This window comes from Bos mutus, chromosome 6 (genome assembly GCF_027580195.1).
Source record: "Bos mutus isolate GX-2022 chromosome 6, NWIPB_WYAK_1.1, whole genome shotgun sequence".
NCBI classification, from domain to species: Eukaryota; Metazoa; Chordata; class Mammalia; order Artiodactyla; family Bovidae; genus Bos; species Bos mutus.
In genome coordinates this window covers 97,525,506-97,539,973 of record NC_091622.1, presented here as the reverse complement: position 1 = coordinate 97,539,973, position 14,468 = coordinate 97,525,506, and the positions used below count along the sequence as shown (strand labels likewise).

At 40.0% G+C, this 14,468-nt stretch overlaps 1 protein-coding gene across 2 annotated transcripts in view; it reads right to left on the bottom strand.

The window, feature by feature from the left end:
• The window catches only part of COPS4 (COP9 signalosome subunit 4), a 38,938-nt gene extending 25,186 nt beyond the window's left edge, over positions 1–13,752 (bottom strand). For both annotated transcript variants that reach the window (XM_005904333.2, XM_005904334.2), the window contains exons 1-3: positions 13,595–13,752; positions 3,702–3,781; positions 941–1,092 (exon numbers count right to left, since the gene is read on the bottom strand). In XM_005904333.2, the coding sequence (XP_005904395.1) occupies positions 941–1,092; positions 3,702–3,781; positions 13,595–13,668 (306 nt within the window). In that variant the 5' untranslated portion in view covers positions 13,669–13,752. The remainder of the gene's footprint in view (positions 1–940; positions 1,093–3,701; positions 3,782–13,594) is intronic.
• Between the last annotated feature and the right edge of the window lie 716 nt (positions 13,753–14,468).

Genomic DNA, 14,468 nt, shown 5'->3' with positions numbered 1-14,468 from the left:
CTATCACGACAATGCTCTTATCCAACACACTATGCAGGCAAGCAACTAGTAAGTTTACCTAGACTACCCAAATTTCTTCTGTGAACTCTGCAGTCATAAAATAGCAAAACAGTGAACTAACACATTTCTCTAATGTGGATTATAGCAAAATTTAAATATTAAGTCTTGTTTTTGTGTCACTGCACATATAATGCTGGAGTTCTCCTATGTTCTCAGTCTAATTAACAATTTATTGATTTTTAAAAATAATCTAGGGCTTCCCTGGAAGTCTGGTGGTAAAGAATCTGCCTGCCAATGCAGGGGACATAGGTTTGATCCCTGGATCAGGAAGAATTCTACTTCCTGATGAGCAACTAAGCCCATGAGCCACAACTACTGAGCCTGTGTGCCGAGAGCCTGCACTCTGCAACAAGAGAAGCCACTGCAATAAGCAGTCCTCACATTGCAACTGGAGAGCAGCCCCTGCTCACCACAACTACAGGAAAGCCTGCCCAGCAATGAAGACCCAGCACAGTCCTAAATAAACACATAAGTAATTTTCAAAAATAAAATAATCTAAAAAGTAATATTTGGTTCATAAAAGCAAATTATAGTATATAAGCAAATGTCAGCTGGACTTAAAGTATCATAATACTTATTTGATCTTATACTGTAAAATGCTGTTTGGCACACTATTTTGTAGAAATAAAATTGAATGATTATCTCCTTTAAAAATTTAACGGTATCTCTCAAAATAATTGCTGCTATCTCACGCTTAAAAATCACCACTCTTAATAGCCAATATTTTATAATATTAACTATAAATGGGATATAACCTGTAAAACTTGTGAATCACTATACCATACACCTGAAACTTATAATCAACAATACTTTTTAAAAAAGAAAACATAATAAACAGGTTTCTAAAAATAAAACAAAAATCACTGCTCTAGGTATTTACCTGCTCCTCAAATGAAATGACTCTAGGCTGGATCTTCTCCAAGGTGAAATGATAGATTTCTTTGGCTGTGCTATCAGGCAGGTTAGGGAGATGGGTGCAGAAATCAGTCAGCAACTGGCGAGAGATCACGAGGCTGACATTCTCATTTACCACTTGTTAAAAAAAAAAAAAGTAAAGGATAAGAAAAACATGAATAATCTGTGTATTTTCACTAAGCAATTAATTTTCACCTAAAATTAATACTAAAATATATTAGTGTACCTTTCAAAGCATTACTTACAGATCTCCATACTCCTATGACCTTATATTACAGAACCAGTTTTTCTTATTCTGAATTATTTGATCACTTAACAACTACACCAAAACATTAAAAATACCTAATGCCACCTGGGAAGCACTTTAAATACCACAACTTTTCTAAGAATCAGAAATGGCTGAGAAAAAGTTAACAGTTTAGAATTTTATGTTATTCCTTTCTCTTCTTTATATTTCTACAAAATGACTGAGAAAAAGTTAATAGTTGAGAATTTTATGTTATTCCTTTCTCTTCTTTATATTTCTACAAAATGACTGAGAAAAAGTTAATAGTTGAGAATTTTATGTTATTCCTTTCTCTTCTTTATATTTCTACAAAGTGAAGGCGCCTATATTTTTATTTACATTCTTATATCCCACCTAGCTACAGAAAAAAAAAGTTAAAGAAGAAACAGTGAAACAATTTTCATTCAGTTTAAATAAAGTGAGGAGAGATAGTTACTGCCACCTGTACTTTACCAACAAAAACAACAAATAAGAACTTAGGTTAGTACTAGGAAATTTCCTGGTTGTCCAGTGGTCAGGAAACCATGATTTCACAGGAGTGGGCATGGGTTTGATCCCTGTCAGTGAACTAAGATCCACATGCTGAACTAAGATCCTGTATGCCGCATGGTGAGGCCAAAAAAGAAAAGAACAAAAAATTTTTAATAAATAGAGGCTTAAAAATATAAATAAAAAATAAAGTCATTTTCCACTGTAAAAAAAAAAGAACTCAGGTCAGCACCAGATGTATGGATGGGTTTCCCTGGTGGCTCAGAGGTAAAGAATCTGCCTGCCAACGCAGGAGACGCAGGTCGAGCCTTGGGTCGGGAAGATCCCCTGGAGAAGGAAATGGCAACCCTCTCTAGCATTCTTGCCTGGAGAATCCCCTGGACAGAGGAGCTCGGAGGGTTACAGTTCACAGGGTTGCAAAAAGTTGGACAGAACTTAGTGACAAAACAACAAGATGTATAAACATATTTTATGCCATTGCTTGTAAACATTTATGCTGTATTATTATATATGATTAAGGATAAAAACTCTGGAGCCACACTGCTTACAAACCCTCCTGATTATATGCCCTCAGGCAAGAGACATTCCCCTGTGCTTCTCTTTCCTCTTTTGTGAAGTTAGATTCACAGAAGAAGAAAGACCTGTGAAGAAGGTTGCTGTGACACTTAAATGCAATTTACTAAAGTGCTTTAAGCAATACCTGGCACATACCAGTCAACAAATGTCAGTTATTATTATCACTTTAATTACATTTTTAAAAGATGCATTGTGTTTGTAAACCACTCCTTAGATAAATTAAGTTTAAATCAGTAGTTACTAGGGAAATAAATGATGGTTCAAAAACTATTCAGCTGATGCAAATGATTGTAACAGTAGACTGCTTTTTTTTTTTGGTGGTTCACTGGATTCAATGTTTATAAAAAGCACTGCTCTTTTACTACTAAGTGCAATGGTCTTTAAAAAGCTATGAGTTTTTCTGAAACCACTGCCAGTTTGTTTCACATCGCAGGCCTGAGTTATTTGAGGCAGTAACTGACAGGCTGTGTAACTAATCAGTTTACAGAGTATTAATTGGAACTGAATGATACCGGATGTGATGGAGAACAGTTTCATGACACATGCCATTAGGCACCTATAACTGTTAGAAGTCTAGGCTCTGCCACCTACTAACGAAATGTCCTTGGGGAAAAAAAATCACTGAATCCTGAGACTCATTTTATAATGTATTATATAGGGCTACTTACACCTATATTGTTAATCACAGGGTTACAAAACAGAGCCTGTGTGACGCACACTGTAACTGTAAAGCACTATCAAGTATCATTAATATTGTGAACTCAAAATAAATTCCAGCCTGAATTCTGAGTAATTTTCAAAATAACTGGGTATGCTTGAAGTGAGGGAGTAGGGAAGAATATCTTAAAAGAATGGAAATTTCTAGTTCCCATTCAAAAGAAATGTTCTTAACAACAGCTAATTCTTATCTAGCACTTATCATATGCTAGGTACTGTTGTAAGCACTTTATTATGGATATTAAGTCATTTAATTTTCCAACAATTCTACAGGGTAGTTATCATATCCCCATTTTATAGACAAGGAAAAGAAGGCATAGAGAGGTTATATAATTGACCCAAGATCACACAGCTAATAAAACAGCAGACCAGGATTTGAATCCAGACTATTCTCTGTCATTTGCTATACTGCCTCTCATCAGTTATTATATTAATAACTATGCAAAACCATAAATGTAAACTTAACAACCTCTTCACAGTTCATTGAAAAACAAATATCAAGTGGCATGTAGTTTAAATTCTAAAATCAATCAAGCTCAATGCATATTTAATTTACTCACAATGTAAATTATATTGACAATCTAAAACAAGGCTTGAGCAAGCTTTTAAGTCTTAACTTGGTAATATAAGGCAAACATGGAATTTTTCTTCCACTTACTTGATTCCACAAAAGCTTTTAAAGCTTCTAGTTGTTCTGCCCCAGATAACTGAATGGCTTTTTCCAGGATCTGACGATACCTAAAATAATACAGAAAAAAAAAAAAAACTGTGTTTAGAAGTCACCTATATAGACTATGGGCTTCCCAGGTGGCTCACTAATAAAGAATCTGTCTGCCAATGCAAGAGATGCAGGACACAGGCGTTTGATTCCTGGCTCAGGAAGATCCCCTGGAGGAGGAAATGGCAATCCACTCCAACATTTTTGCCTAAATAATTCCATGGATAGAGGAGCCTGGAGGGCTGCAGTCCATGGGGTTGCAAACTGAGCAACTGAGCACGAGCATATAATCTAATACTAACTTTGATGTTTATTTCTATTTACCCTGGTTGCTTTCACTGTGCTCTAGTTTGTGGCTTTCTTTATAGTAGTACACTACAGAATTTTTTTTAAGTTTTCAGTCCATTATAAGAAACATTAAATCTATAATTCAAAGTGCCACTTCTGGTTTTCTTTACAGTATACCATGATTTTTAAAGTTTCCATGTCCATCACAAAAAGACTAAATCTAAGTTCCTGGATCTAAGATGCCACTTTTTCTTTAAAGTTTCAGTTCTGAATTTAAAACATCAATTTTCTTTCAAGTGCCTCAAAAGGTAAGCTATATATATCCTTCACTAATGTACGCAAAGGACATTATTTGAGGTGACCCAGAACCTTTTCCTTATGAATATAGGATTACCAACAACAGGGTAATGTTGACTAGGCAATGAAGCCAAATACTAGAGATCAGGTGTCTTAGTGTGTACAAAACACACCCCACCAAGCCAAATGTACTGACTGAACGTCCTTCATGCTGTCAGGCAGTGCCCGTTAGTTCTCTACTTGCATTAGCTTCTAACAACTATTCTAATATTCATGATCACAAAAATTCAAAGCAGCATTCTAAAAATGAGGGTGTAACGCTAAAAACAAGACTGATAAGAATTATTAAGCGATAGCAAATTGCTTCCTAACCTGTCAGCTCCATCAGGACAAGGATTTTTTGTTTCGTTTACTCCTATGTGGAGGAGGGCATGGCAACCCACTCCAATATTTTTGCCTGGAGAATCCCCATGGACAGAGGAGCCTGGCGGGCTATAGTGCACGGGGTCGCAGAGAGTCAAACATGACTGAGTGACTAAGTATAGTACATATAATGCCTAGAACAGTACTTGGCATATCATAAGCACTCGAAGATACAACAGTATTAGGAACATTTTATTTCTTAAATTGAGTGGTTGATACATAGGTATTATACTATTCTTTATCCCCTTTCTTTCAATCATAATATTTATCAAAAGCATTCATTAATGCATTTAAAAAACCAAATTGCAATTATTCAAAACATTATCCAGAATATAGTCAAGAAACAAAAACATACAAATAAGGCTCAAATTCTTTCAAATTTATGACTTGTATTTGTAAGGCACATCCTCAAGCTACAGTTCAGCACTCACTGATTCTCATCTGATAGTCTCACAAGCTTGATTGTATAATTTCTCAAAACTGCAATGAATCAAACTGGCTTTGTAAGAAAGCAGGTATACTAACAGAAAAGACAGCCAACTCCAAAAGAAGAGTCAAACTAGTCTAAGAAAGAAAGGAAATATTATCAAGCTTTAAAATAAAAATTGCTATTTTAAAAATTTCTAAATTTGAGGGATAAAATACAGTCATCTAATAATTTATTCAGACGGAATCTCATTTTCAGGAGTTCCCTGGTGCCCTGCTAGTTAGGTTTCCAGGCTTTCATGCCATGGTCTGGGTTCAATCCCGGGTCAAGGAACTGAGATCCCACACACAAAAAATCTCATTCTCTCTCTCTGGATATATACATATACACACACTCTTATACATACAGATTTTTTTTCCCTATCTACATTTATACATATACTTTATTGCCCTGGGCATGATTTTAGTTAATGCATTCATTGGTTTATGATTTCTTTTTTAGATTACCTTACTTTTCATATAAATTAAATCAAGACTATGGCTAAACCCTCTTATTCTTAAAGCCCAGTTATCTTGTACTAATATTATATTCAAAGATGACAATGTCTCACTTATAAAAATTTGCTAATAACTTAAGTTTTAATTTACAGTTTCACAACTTATCAATCAACTAATCTATATTGGGAACATCAAAAAAGTTTTTTTAAATCTAAAACAATGGAAAAGATGGAAAAATGACTGATGTGGAGTGGTACATGACAACTACCAAATATTTTTCCATTAAAAAAAAATACTATGGAAAAAAAGAAATTTAGTTAATTAAGGCAACCTTGTGTCTCTGTCCCATGCATTTATCATCGACAAATGTTTATCAAACAAATGCCTATCATATATGTGAATTAAAGTTCAGTATATCAATTTCTGATTTCTTGGCACTTGAAGGGATTTGGAGGTCAATAAAACACATACATGGGAAAATGTACCACAGGCACTTCAGTTCGGTTCAGTTCAGTCACTGAGTCGCGTCCGACTCTTTGCGACCCCATGGAATGCAGCACGCCAGGCCTCCCTGTCCATCACCAACTCCCGGAGTCCACCCAAACCCATGTCCATTGAGTCGGTGATGCCATCCAACCATCTCATCATCTGTCGTCCCCTTCTCCTCCTGCCCTCAATCTTTCCCAAAACCTTGCTTCGATCACCAGTCCCATCCACAACTGGGTATTGTTTCTGCTTTGGCTCCATTCCTTCATTCTTTCTGGAGTTATTTCTCCACTGATCTCCAGTAGCATATTGGGCACCTACTGACCTGGGGAGTTCATCTTTCAGTGTCCTATCTTTTTGCCTTTTCATACTGTTCATGGGGTTCTCAAGGCAAGAATACTGAAGTGGTTTGCCATTAACCACATTCTGTCAGACCTCTACACCATGACCTGTCCGTCCGTCTCGGGTGGCTCCACACGGCATGGCTTAGTGTCACTGAGTTAGACACGGCTGTGGTCCGTGTGATCAGATTGGCTAGTTGTCTTTATAAAAAGTTCATTTGAAAAAAAAGAATCACCAAAACTACGTAACTAAGAAGTAATATCACCAAAACTTAAAACACAACGGAGTTCTTCCCAGTGGACTAGACACTCTTGAAGAACTGGTAAAGTAGAAAGCAGGTCAGAAGAACTTATCCAGAATAAAGCACTGAAATGGAAAGTACAGAAGACAGAGGAAAGGGCAGAGAGGTCACAGTAAGACGGCCTGACAAGGGTTTCCCTGGGGTGCTAGAAGAGAAAACAGAATGGGATAGAGGCAACATTTACAGAGTGCAAGCTGAAAAACCTCTAAGACAATGAAAGAATCCAATCCTTTGATTCAAGAAACACAAGGAAGCCTAACCAGGATAATGCCATAGAGCATTTACAAAAATTGGCCCCAATTCTTGTACTCTCTGTATCTATGCACCTTTGCAATGTGACTTTGTAGGTCTTTGCATCAAGAGGTAGAGTTTATCTCCCCACCCTCTGATCTGGGCTTGTTTTGACCAACAGAAGGCAGTAGAAGTAACATGCCTGTTCCAAGCACAGATTTCAAGAGAATTTGTGTTTATCTTTCTCTCCTGGAACCTGATTTTGCTACATGAATTAGTCCAGGCCAACTTACTGGATGGGGCTTCCCTGGTGGCTCAGATGGTAAAGAATCTGCCTGCAGTGCAAGAGACCTGGCTTTGATCCTTGGGTTGGGAAGATGCCCTGGAGAAGAGAATGGCTACCCACTTCAGTATGCTTGCCTGGAGAACTCCATGGACAGAGGAGCCTGGCAGGCTGCAGCCCATGAGGTTACATAGAGTTGGACCCAACTGAGCAACTTTCACTTGCACTTACACAACCTTTTGGATAATAAGGTAAGTAGCCTAGTCAGCGCCACTGCCCCAGCCAACACAGAGAAGCAGAGTTGCCTACCTGATCTGATGCATGTGCAGCCCCTGTGGAACCAAGACCATGTGGAGCAGGGAAGAATCAACCAGCTGGGCCCAGCTCAAACTGCCAATAAACCCAACTGTGAGCTAATAAATGACTCTGTTTTAAGCCACAAAGTTCTGGGGTGGTTTATTTCACAGCAAAACTTAATTGACACAGATGAGCAAAATCAAATCCACACACTCATCATAGTGAAGCTGCAGAAAATTAAAGACAAAATCTTACAGCTAAGCGTTAATATAATTTAGAAGAGAAATATTTTCTAATGAGGTTGATCTGTAAGCATTTTAAATATCTGAACTTAGTGGTAAGTAGGAAAACATGTGAGAAGAAGCTATCCCAGGCAAAAAAAAAAAAAAATCAATATCTGAAAAGGCATCCAGTTTGCTGAAAATATAAAACCAAAAAGTAGGTGTGTTTCGAGTGAAGGGCATTGAGCCAAGCGACAGACTGTATTCTAGGTTTGTCACTAGCTATGTGACCTTGGAGCAAACGATTTCACCTGTTTTCTCATATGTAATGTAAATAATATCTGGGGCTTCCCTGGTGACTCAGATGGTACAGAATCTGCCTGCAATGCAGGTGACCTAGGTTCAATTCCCTGGTTGGGAAGACCCTCCAGAGAAAGGGATGGCTACCCACTCTACTATTCTTGCCTGGGAATTTCAAGGACAGAGGAGCCTGGCGGGCTATAGTCCATGGGCCACAAAAGACTCAGATACGACTGAGCAACTACCACCACCACCACCAATGTAAGCAATATCATTTACTGTTTAAGATTAAAATGTAATTAAAGTTATGCTTGGCATATGGTAAACACTAGATTTTACAGAACGCCCCTCTTCAGATGTGAATCACTGAAATTTGTATGTGGGAATAACAGAGAACCAGAGAATCTACATTAGAAGGGGTCTTTGAGGCTATGTAACCTCCTGTCAATAAAGGACAGAAATGGTATGGACCTAACAGAAGCAGAAGATATTAAGAAGAGATGGCAAGAATACACAGAAGAACTGTACAAAAAAGATCTTCACGACCCAGATAATCACGATGATATGATCACTCATCTAGAGCCAGACATCCTGGAATGTGAAGTCAAGTGGGCCTTAGAAAGCATCACTACGAACAAAGCTAGTGGAGGTGATGGAATTCCAGTTGAGCTATTTCAAATCCTGAAAGATGATGCTGTGAAAGTGCTGCACTCAATATGCCAGCAAATTTGGAAAACTCAGCAGTGGCCACAGCACTGGAAAAGGTCAGTTTTCATTCCAATCCCAAAGAAAGGCAATGCCAAAGAATGCTCAAACTACTGCACAATTGCACTCATCTCACACGCTAGTAAACTAATGCTCAAAATTCTCCAAGCCAGGCTTCAGCAATATGTGAACCATGAACTTTCTGATGTTCAAGCTGGTTTTAGAAAAGGCAGAGGAACCAGAGATCAAATTGCCAACATCTGCTGGATCATGGAAAAAGCAAGAGAGTTCCAGAAAAACATCTATTTCTGCTTTATTGACTATGCCAAAGCCTTTGACTGTGTGGATCACAATAAACTGTGGAAAATTCTGAAAGAGATGGGAATACCAGACCACCTGACCTGCCTCTTAAGAAATCTGTATGCAGGTCAGGAAGCAACAGTTATCAACAGTTAGAACTGGACATGGAACAACATGGAACAACGACTGGTTCCAAATAGGAAAAGGAGTACGTCAAGGCTGTATATTATCATCCTGCTTGTTTAACTTCTATGCAGAGTACATCATGAGAAACGCTGGACTGGAAGAAACACAAGCTGGAATCAAGATTGCCGGGAGAAATATCAATAACCTCAGATATGCAGATGACACCACCCTTATGGCAGAAAGTGAAGAGAAACTCAAACGCCTCTTGATGAAAGTGAAAGTGGAGAGTGAAAAAGTTGGCTTAAAGCTCAACATTCAGAAAATGAAGATCATGGCATCCGGTCCCGTCACTTCATGGGAAACAGATGGGGAAACAGTGGAAACGGTGTCAGACTTTACTTTTTTGGGCTCCAAAATCACTGCAGATGGTGACTGCAGCCATGAAATTAAAAGACGCTTACTCCTTGGAAGGAAAGTTATGTCCAACCTACATAGCATATTCAAAAGCAGAGACATTACTTTGCCAACAAAGGTCCATCTAGTCAAGGCTATGGTTTTTCCTGTGGTCATGTATGGATGTGAGAGCTGGACTGTGAAGAAGGCTGAGTGCCGAAGAATTGATGCTTTTGAAATGTGGTGTTGGAGAAGCTGCTTGAGAGTCCCTTGGACTGCAAGGAGATCCAACCAGTCCATTCTGAAGGAGATCAGCCCTGGGATTTCTTTGGAAGGAATGATGCTAAAGCTGAAACTCCAGTACTTTGGCCACCTCATGTGAAGAGCTGACTCATTGGAAAAGACCCTGATGCTCAGAGGGATTGGGGGCAGGAGGAGAAGGGGATGACAGAGGATGAGATGGCTGGATGGCATCACTGACTCGATGGACGTGAGTCTCAGTGAACTCCGGAGTTGGTGATGGACAGGGAGGCCTGGCATGCTGTGATTCATGGGGTTGCGAACAGTCGGACATGACTGAGCGACTGAACTGAACTGAACCTGCCTTTGGGGCATGTGTGTGTATAGTGTATGTAAGGTGTGTGTCTGTGTAATCTGAGCTGTGTGTGTGTGGGGGGGGCAACTAAAAGAGCCCCCATTCTCTTCTTTCTCCAGGTTAACAGTTTTTTTGTAAAATGAAATGTTTCGATTTCAAAGGCCTGATATCTTCCTCTGGGTACCCTCCATCCCACAGAACTGGGGGTGGGGTGGGCAGGGTCATATCTGTATAACATTGACTCAGCAAAGACCTTAAATCCATGACCTCAAACCTGCCCTCAGAGAAGTAACAATCTAGTCGGAAAAGCAGAGAAGTTAAAAGACAAAACAATGATGCGCTATCCTAGAGGTAAACACAGGATGCCACTGGGCAGAGGAAGAGCAAATAACCGAGTCCTCGATGTGATGATGGTTGTTCTCAGAAGCTTTATGGAAGAAATAACATCTGAACTGAATTCTGAAGAACCACACAGGTTTTAGCCAAGTGAATAAGCTAGCACAACAAATGCCCTCTCTCAAGGATTTTCTCTTATGAAACTTGTATGAGATAATCAACACAATGCATATGTACAAAAGCAGCATATATAATTTGCAAAATTGCTTCTCATATAGCCGATTTTTTATATCAATTTTAAACTGCTATTATTTCACAGTTATGGCAAAGTATTTCTAATTGAAGTTTTGACAAGAAAAGCAGTGTAGTCTGCCGGGTTAAAAATTAGCTTTTTAGAGTACAGAAACCTGGTTTCAAATATAAACTCTACACCTTTCCAGCTATTTACTGAGTCAAGCAATATTTATTGAATACCTACTCATAGATATTCTGTAAATTGCTGGTAATTCAGCAATATTTCAAAAAGGAATTTATTCCATTATTTCTTAATATGGACTCCTCTGTTGCATGCATGCATGCTAAGTTGCTTCAGTCGTGACCGACTCTGTGTGACCCCATGGACAGCAGTCCACCAGGTTCCTCTGCCCACAGAATTCTCCAGGCAAGAATACTGGAGTGGGTTGCCATTTCCTTCTCCAATTTAATTGCTAAGTCACGTCTAACTCTTTGGAACCCTAGGGACCATAGCCCACCAGGCCCCTCTGTCCATGGGATTTCCCAGGCAAGAATACCGGAGTGGGTTGCCATTTCCTTCTCCACCTTTGTTACTCCGCTCCTAATACAAACCCTAAAACCACTGGTATAAGAGTATTTCTCTCATAGAGCATGTAGCTGGCAGAACTGTTTTCTTGTGAAAATAAATATGACACATTCTTGCCCAGACAGGACCAGATATGTACCTACAGGCAAGGCCAAGACTTTCCTTAAGAAGCACTGGCTATCAGTTATCAAGTACTTTATTCCATTTAATCTTCACAATAATCCGTGTACTAGACTCTTACAATAATAGCATCCAATTACCTCCTCCTAACCAGGCCCCTCTGCAATGTAACCTGGCCCCTCTTCCCATAGAGGTAGACTGCATTTCCTCTAGCCTTGAATCCAGCCTGGTCTTGGGACTTACTCTGACCAGTGCTTGAGACCTGATATTGTGAGACTTCCAAGGGTAGCCTTAAGAGGCCTTGCCAGCTTCTTCTTTCACCCCCTTGAAACCTTCTTAAGGCCTTGAATGAGAGACAGTGTGCAGAAAGAGAGACCCAGCCAACAGCTACATGTGTATGCAAGTCCATTTTAGCCCTCCCAACCCCAGCTGAGCTGCAGGATGACTGCACTTGCATGAGTAGGCCCAGACAAGACCAGCAAAACGACCTATTTGATCTAAAGCATATTGAGAAATTATACTTCTTTTACACCACTAAGTTTTTGATTTGTTACAGAGCAGTAAATAACTGACGCACCCAATAAGGCAGATACTGTTGTTTATCTGCAATTCAGAGCTGAGGAAGTAAATGCTTAGCTTAAGTTTCAGAATTCTACAAATACGTGAAAACTATATCTCTTCTGATAACTAACACACTTATCTTTTTTTTAACAAAACAAAAAGGAAAGAAAACATGGAAAAAAATATGTAAGTTTTACTTTCATCCAAATCTATCAAAATTACATGTAAAAAGAATTGAGCAGTGAGACATATTCAATTTATTTCCAACCCAGGGATTAAGTCAATATGTACTTACCAGCTTCTTAATAATAATAATAGTAAGGAGGACAATCCTGTGGCTCTTTCTAAGTGTCAGGTACTGTTCTAGGTGCATATACACACTCTATTTTGTCCTCAGAAAGAATAATTATCTTATAATTATCCCATCTTCCTGAGAGGGAAATTTCCCCACAAAGTAGTTAAGCCCAAGAGCACTGCTAAATTTCCCACTGATATACTGGATTACATTTACTAGCAGACAAAATGCATTACAGCCTACATAAAACAAAGTCAATGTTTCAATGGCCAGGTTAAAACAGGTGTAGCCTGTTAAAATGGATCGACCTGATCTTAGCTGTCAAATGTAAATAGGATCAATTTGAGAAGCACACTTGAAACAGAATTACCAAAAAAAATAATAATAATAGTGCTGTGAAATCTACAAAGAGGAAACAGACATCTATCTATCTCCCTATCTATCTATCTAGATGTAATTAACACTGTTGAATAACTGGCTGCAGGGCAGGCACAAATCACAAATTTAAGTTGGAGTGGACTTAACCCTTCTACATAAATTCCGACAAAATTTCTAATCATCTGTTTAAAATTCTGCAAACATCACTACTCTAGACATCCTGACCCACGTTGTGGTGACATTCCTCCATGCCCTTCTTCAGAGTTGGTGGCGAGGAGAGAGAGTACCCAAAACACAACCCACAGAAGATGGTTCAAGTAGTTCTGGACGTCATGATAGCGGCCATACCTGCTCAGCCCCCGTCAGCCTCAAGAAGCCATCTCCCCGGAAAACTCTAAACCGAGGTTCCAGTCAAAGAGAAAAAAACGGGCGGAGAAAAGGCAAACAGAGGCCAGAATTCGGTGTGAGAGGCCGGCCAGTGATTGGGAAGGGGCACCGGGGAAGGTTTAGAAGGCCATGGGAGCAGTCGTCCCACAGACCGCGCTTCTAGAATCTTTAGAGAACGGAAAGGATGCCATCAAGGGCTGAAAAAGTTGACAGCCACTCCAGATCTATGGTCCTGAGCGCTCCCTGCACAAGGTCCCCTCCAGTTTTCTGCTGCTCCCAACATCTGCCTCCACGACCGACCTCAGGCCCGCCCCCTTGATCTTCAGGCCCGCTCCTAGCTTCACATCCGAAAGCCGCCGTCAATCCAAGGAGAACAAGTCTCTGGCTTGCTTCTCCACCTCCCAGGCCCCCGGGAAATACTCACTTGCCCGCCAGATCTTTATGAGAGCCGCTCGAATTCATGAGCTGGGCCAAATCCTGTCGCACGGCTGCCGCCATCTTTCTCCCAGCTCGGCGGAGGCTGCGGGGCCTCTCGCGGCCGAAAGAAACCGAGTGTAGTCCTCCAGAGTGCGGCTAGAGGGAACCCGAGATGCCACAGAGTAGCTCCTGTGTAGGCCAGACCGCCGAGTATGGGCGCCTGCGTTAGGTCCGCCTCCAAGGTTGATTGACGCGAAGCTCCACTCCTCAAATCCTAGGCCCGCCCGGGCTTCTCTTACAGGCTCCGGCTCACGCGCTCCCACTTCGGATTGGCGGATGAACTCCAAGGGACTGTGTCGCTTGTGCAACCCCAGTAAGTGCCCGATTCGCAAAACTTCGGGGTTTTCGTCAAGTTCCGGATCTCATGTCTGTAGTTTACCATCCCTTGTTCTTTAAGTCTGCACTTAAACTACCCATGGTAAAGAACGAGGTTTTTTTGTTTACAATTCACCACAGACCGGTACTTTTGTAAAGTACAATTAAAAATGTCCCCATTCCCTTCCTACTCTGCGTCTGTATATAGATTGATCATACATCTCAGTTTGTCCAGGACAGTGCCATTTTCCATCTGTCGTCCTGGAGTAATTGTTAATAACATGCCCTTTCACTCTGGAAACTGTTCCATTTGGATGACAAATTATATGATCGCCTTACCTTAATACGTAATTGTATTTATGTCTTTATATAGGAGTGCACATTTCTACAGCCTTGCCTACAAAGGGTGTTAAACTTTTGAATTTTTGCCGCTTTATATGTGAAAAAGAACATGTTCCCCATTTGGGGAAGGGGAAAGAAAAGTCCAGAACAAGGAAATCCTTTGA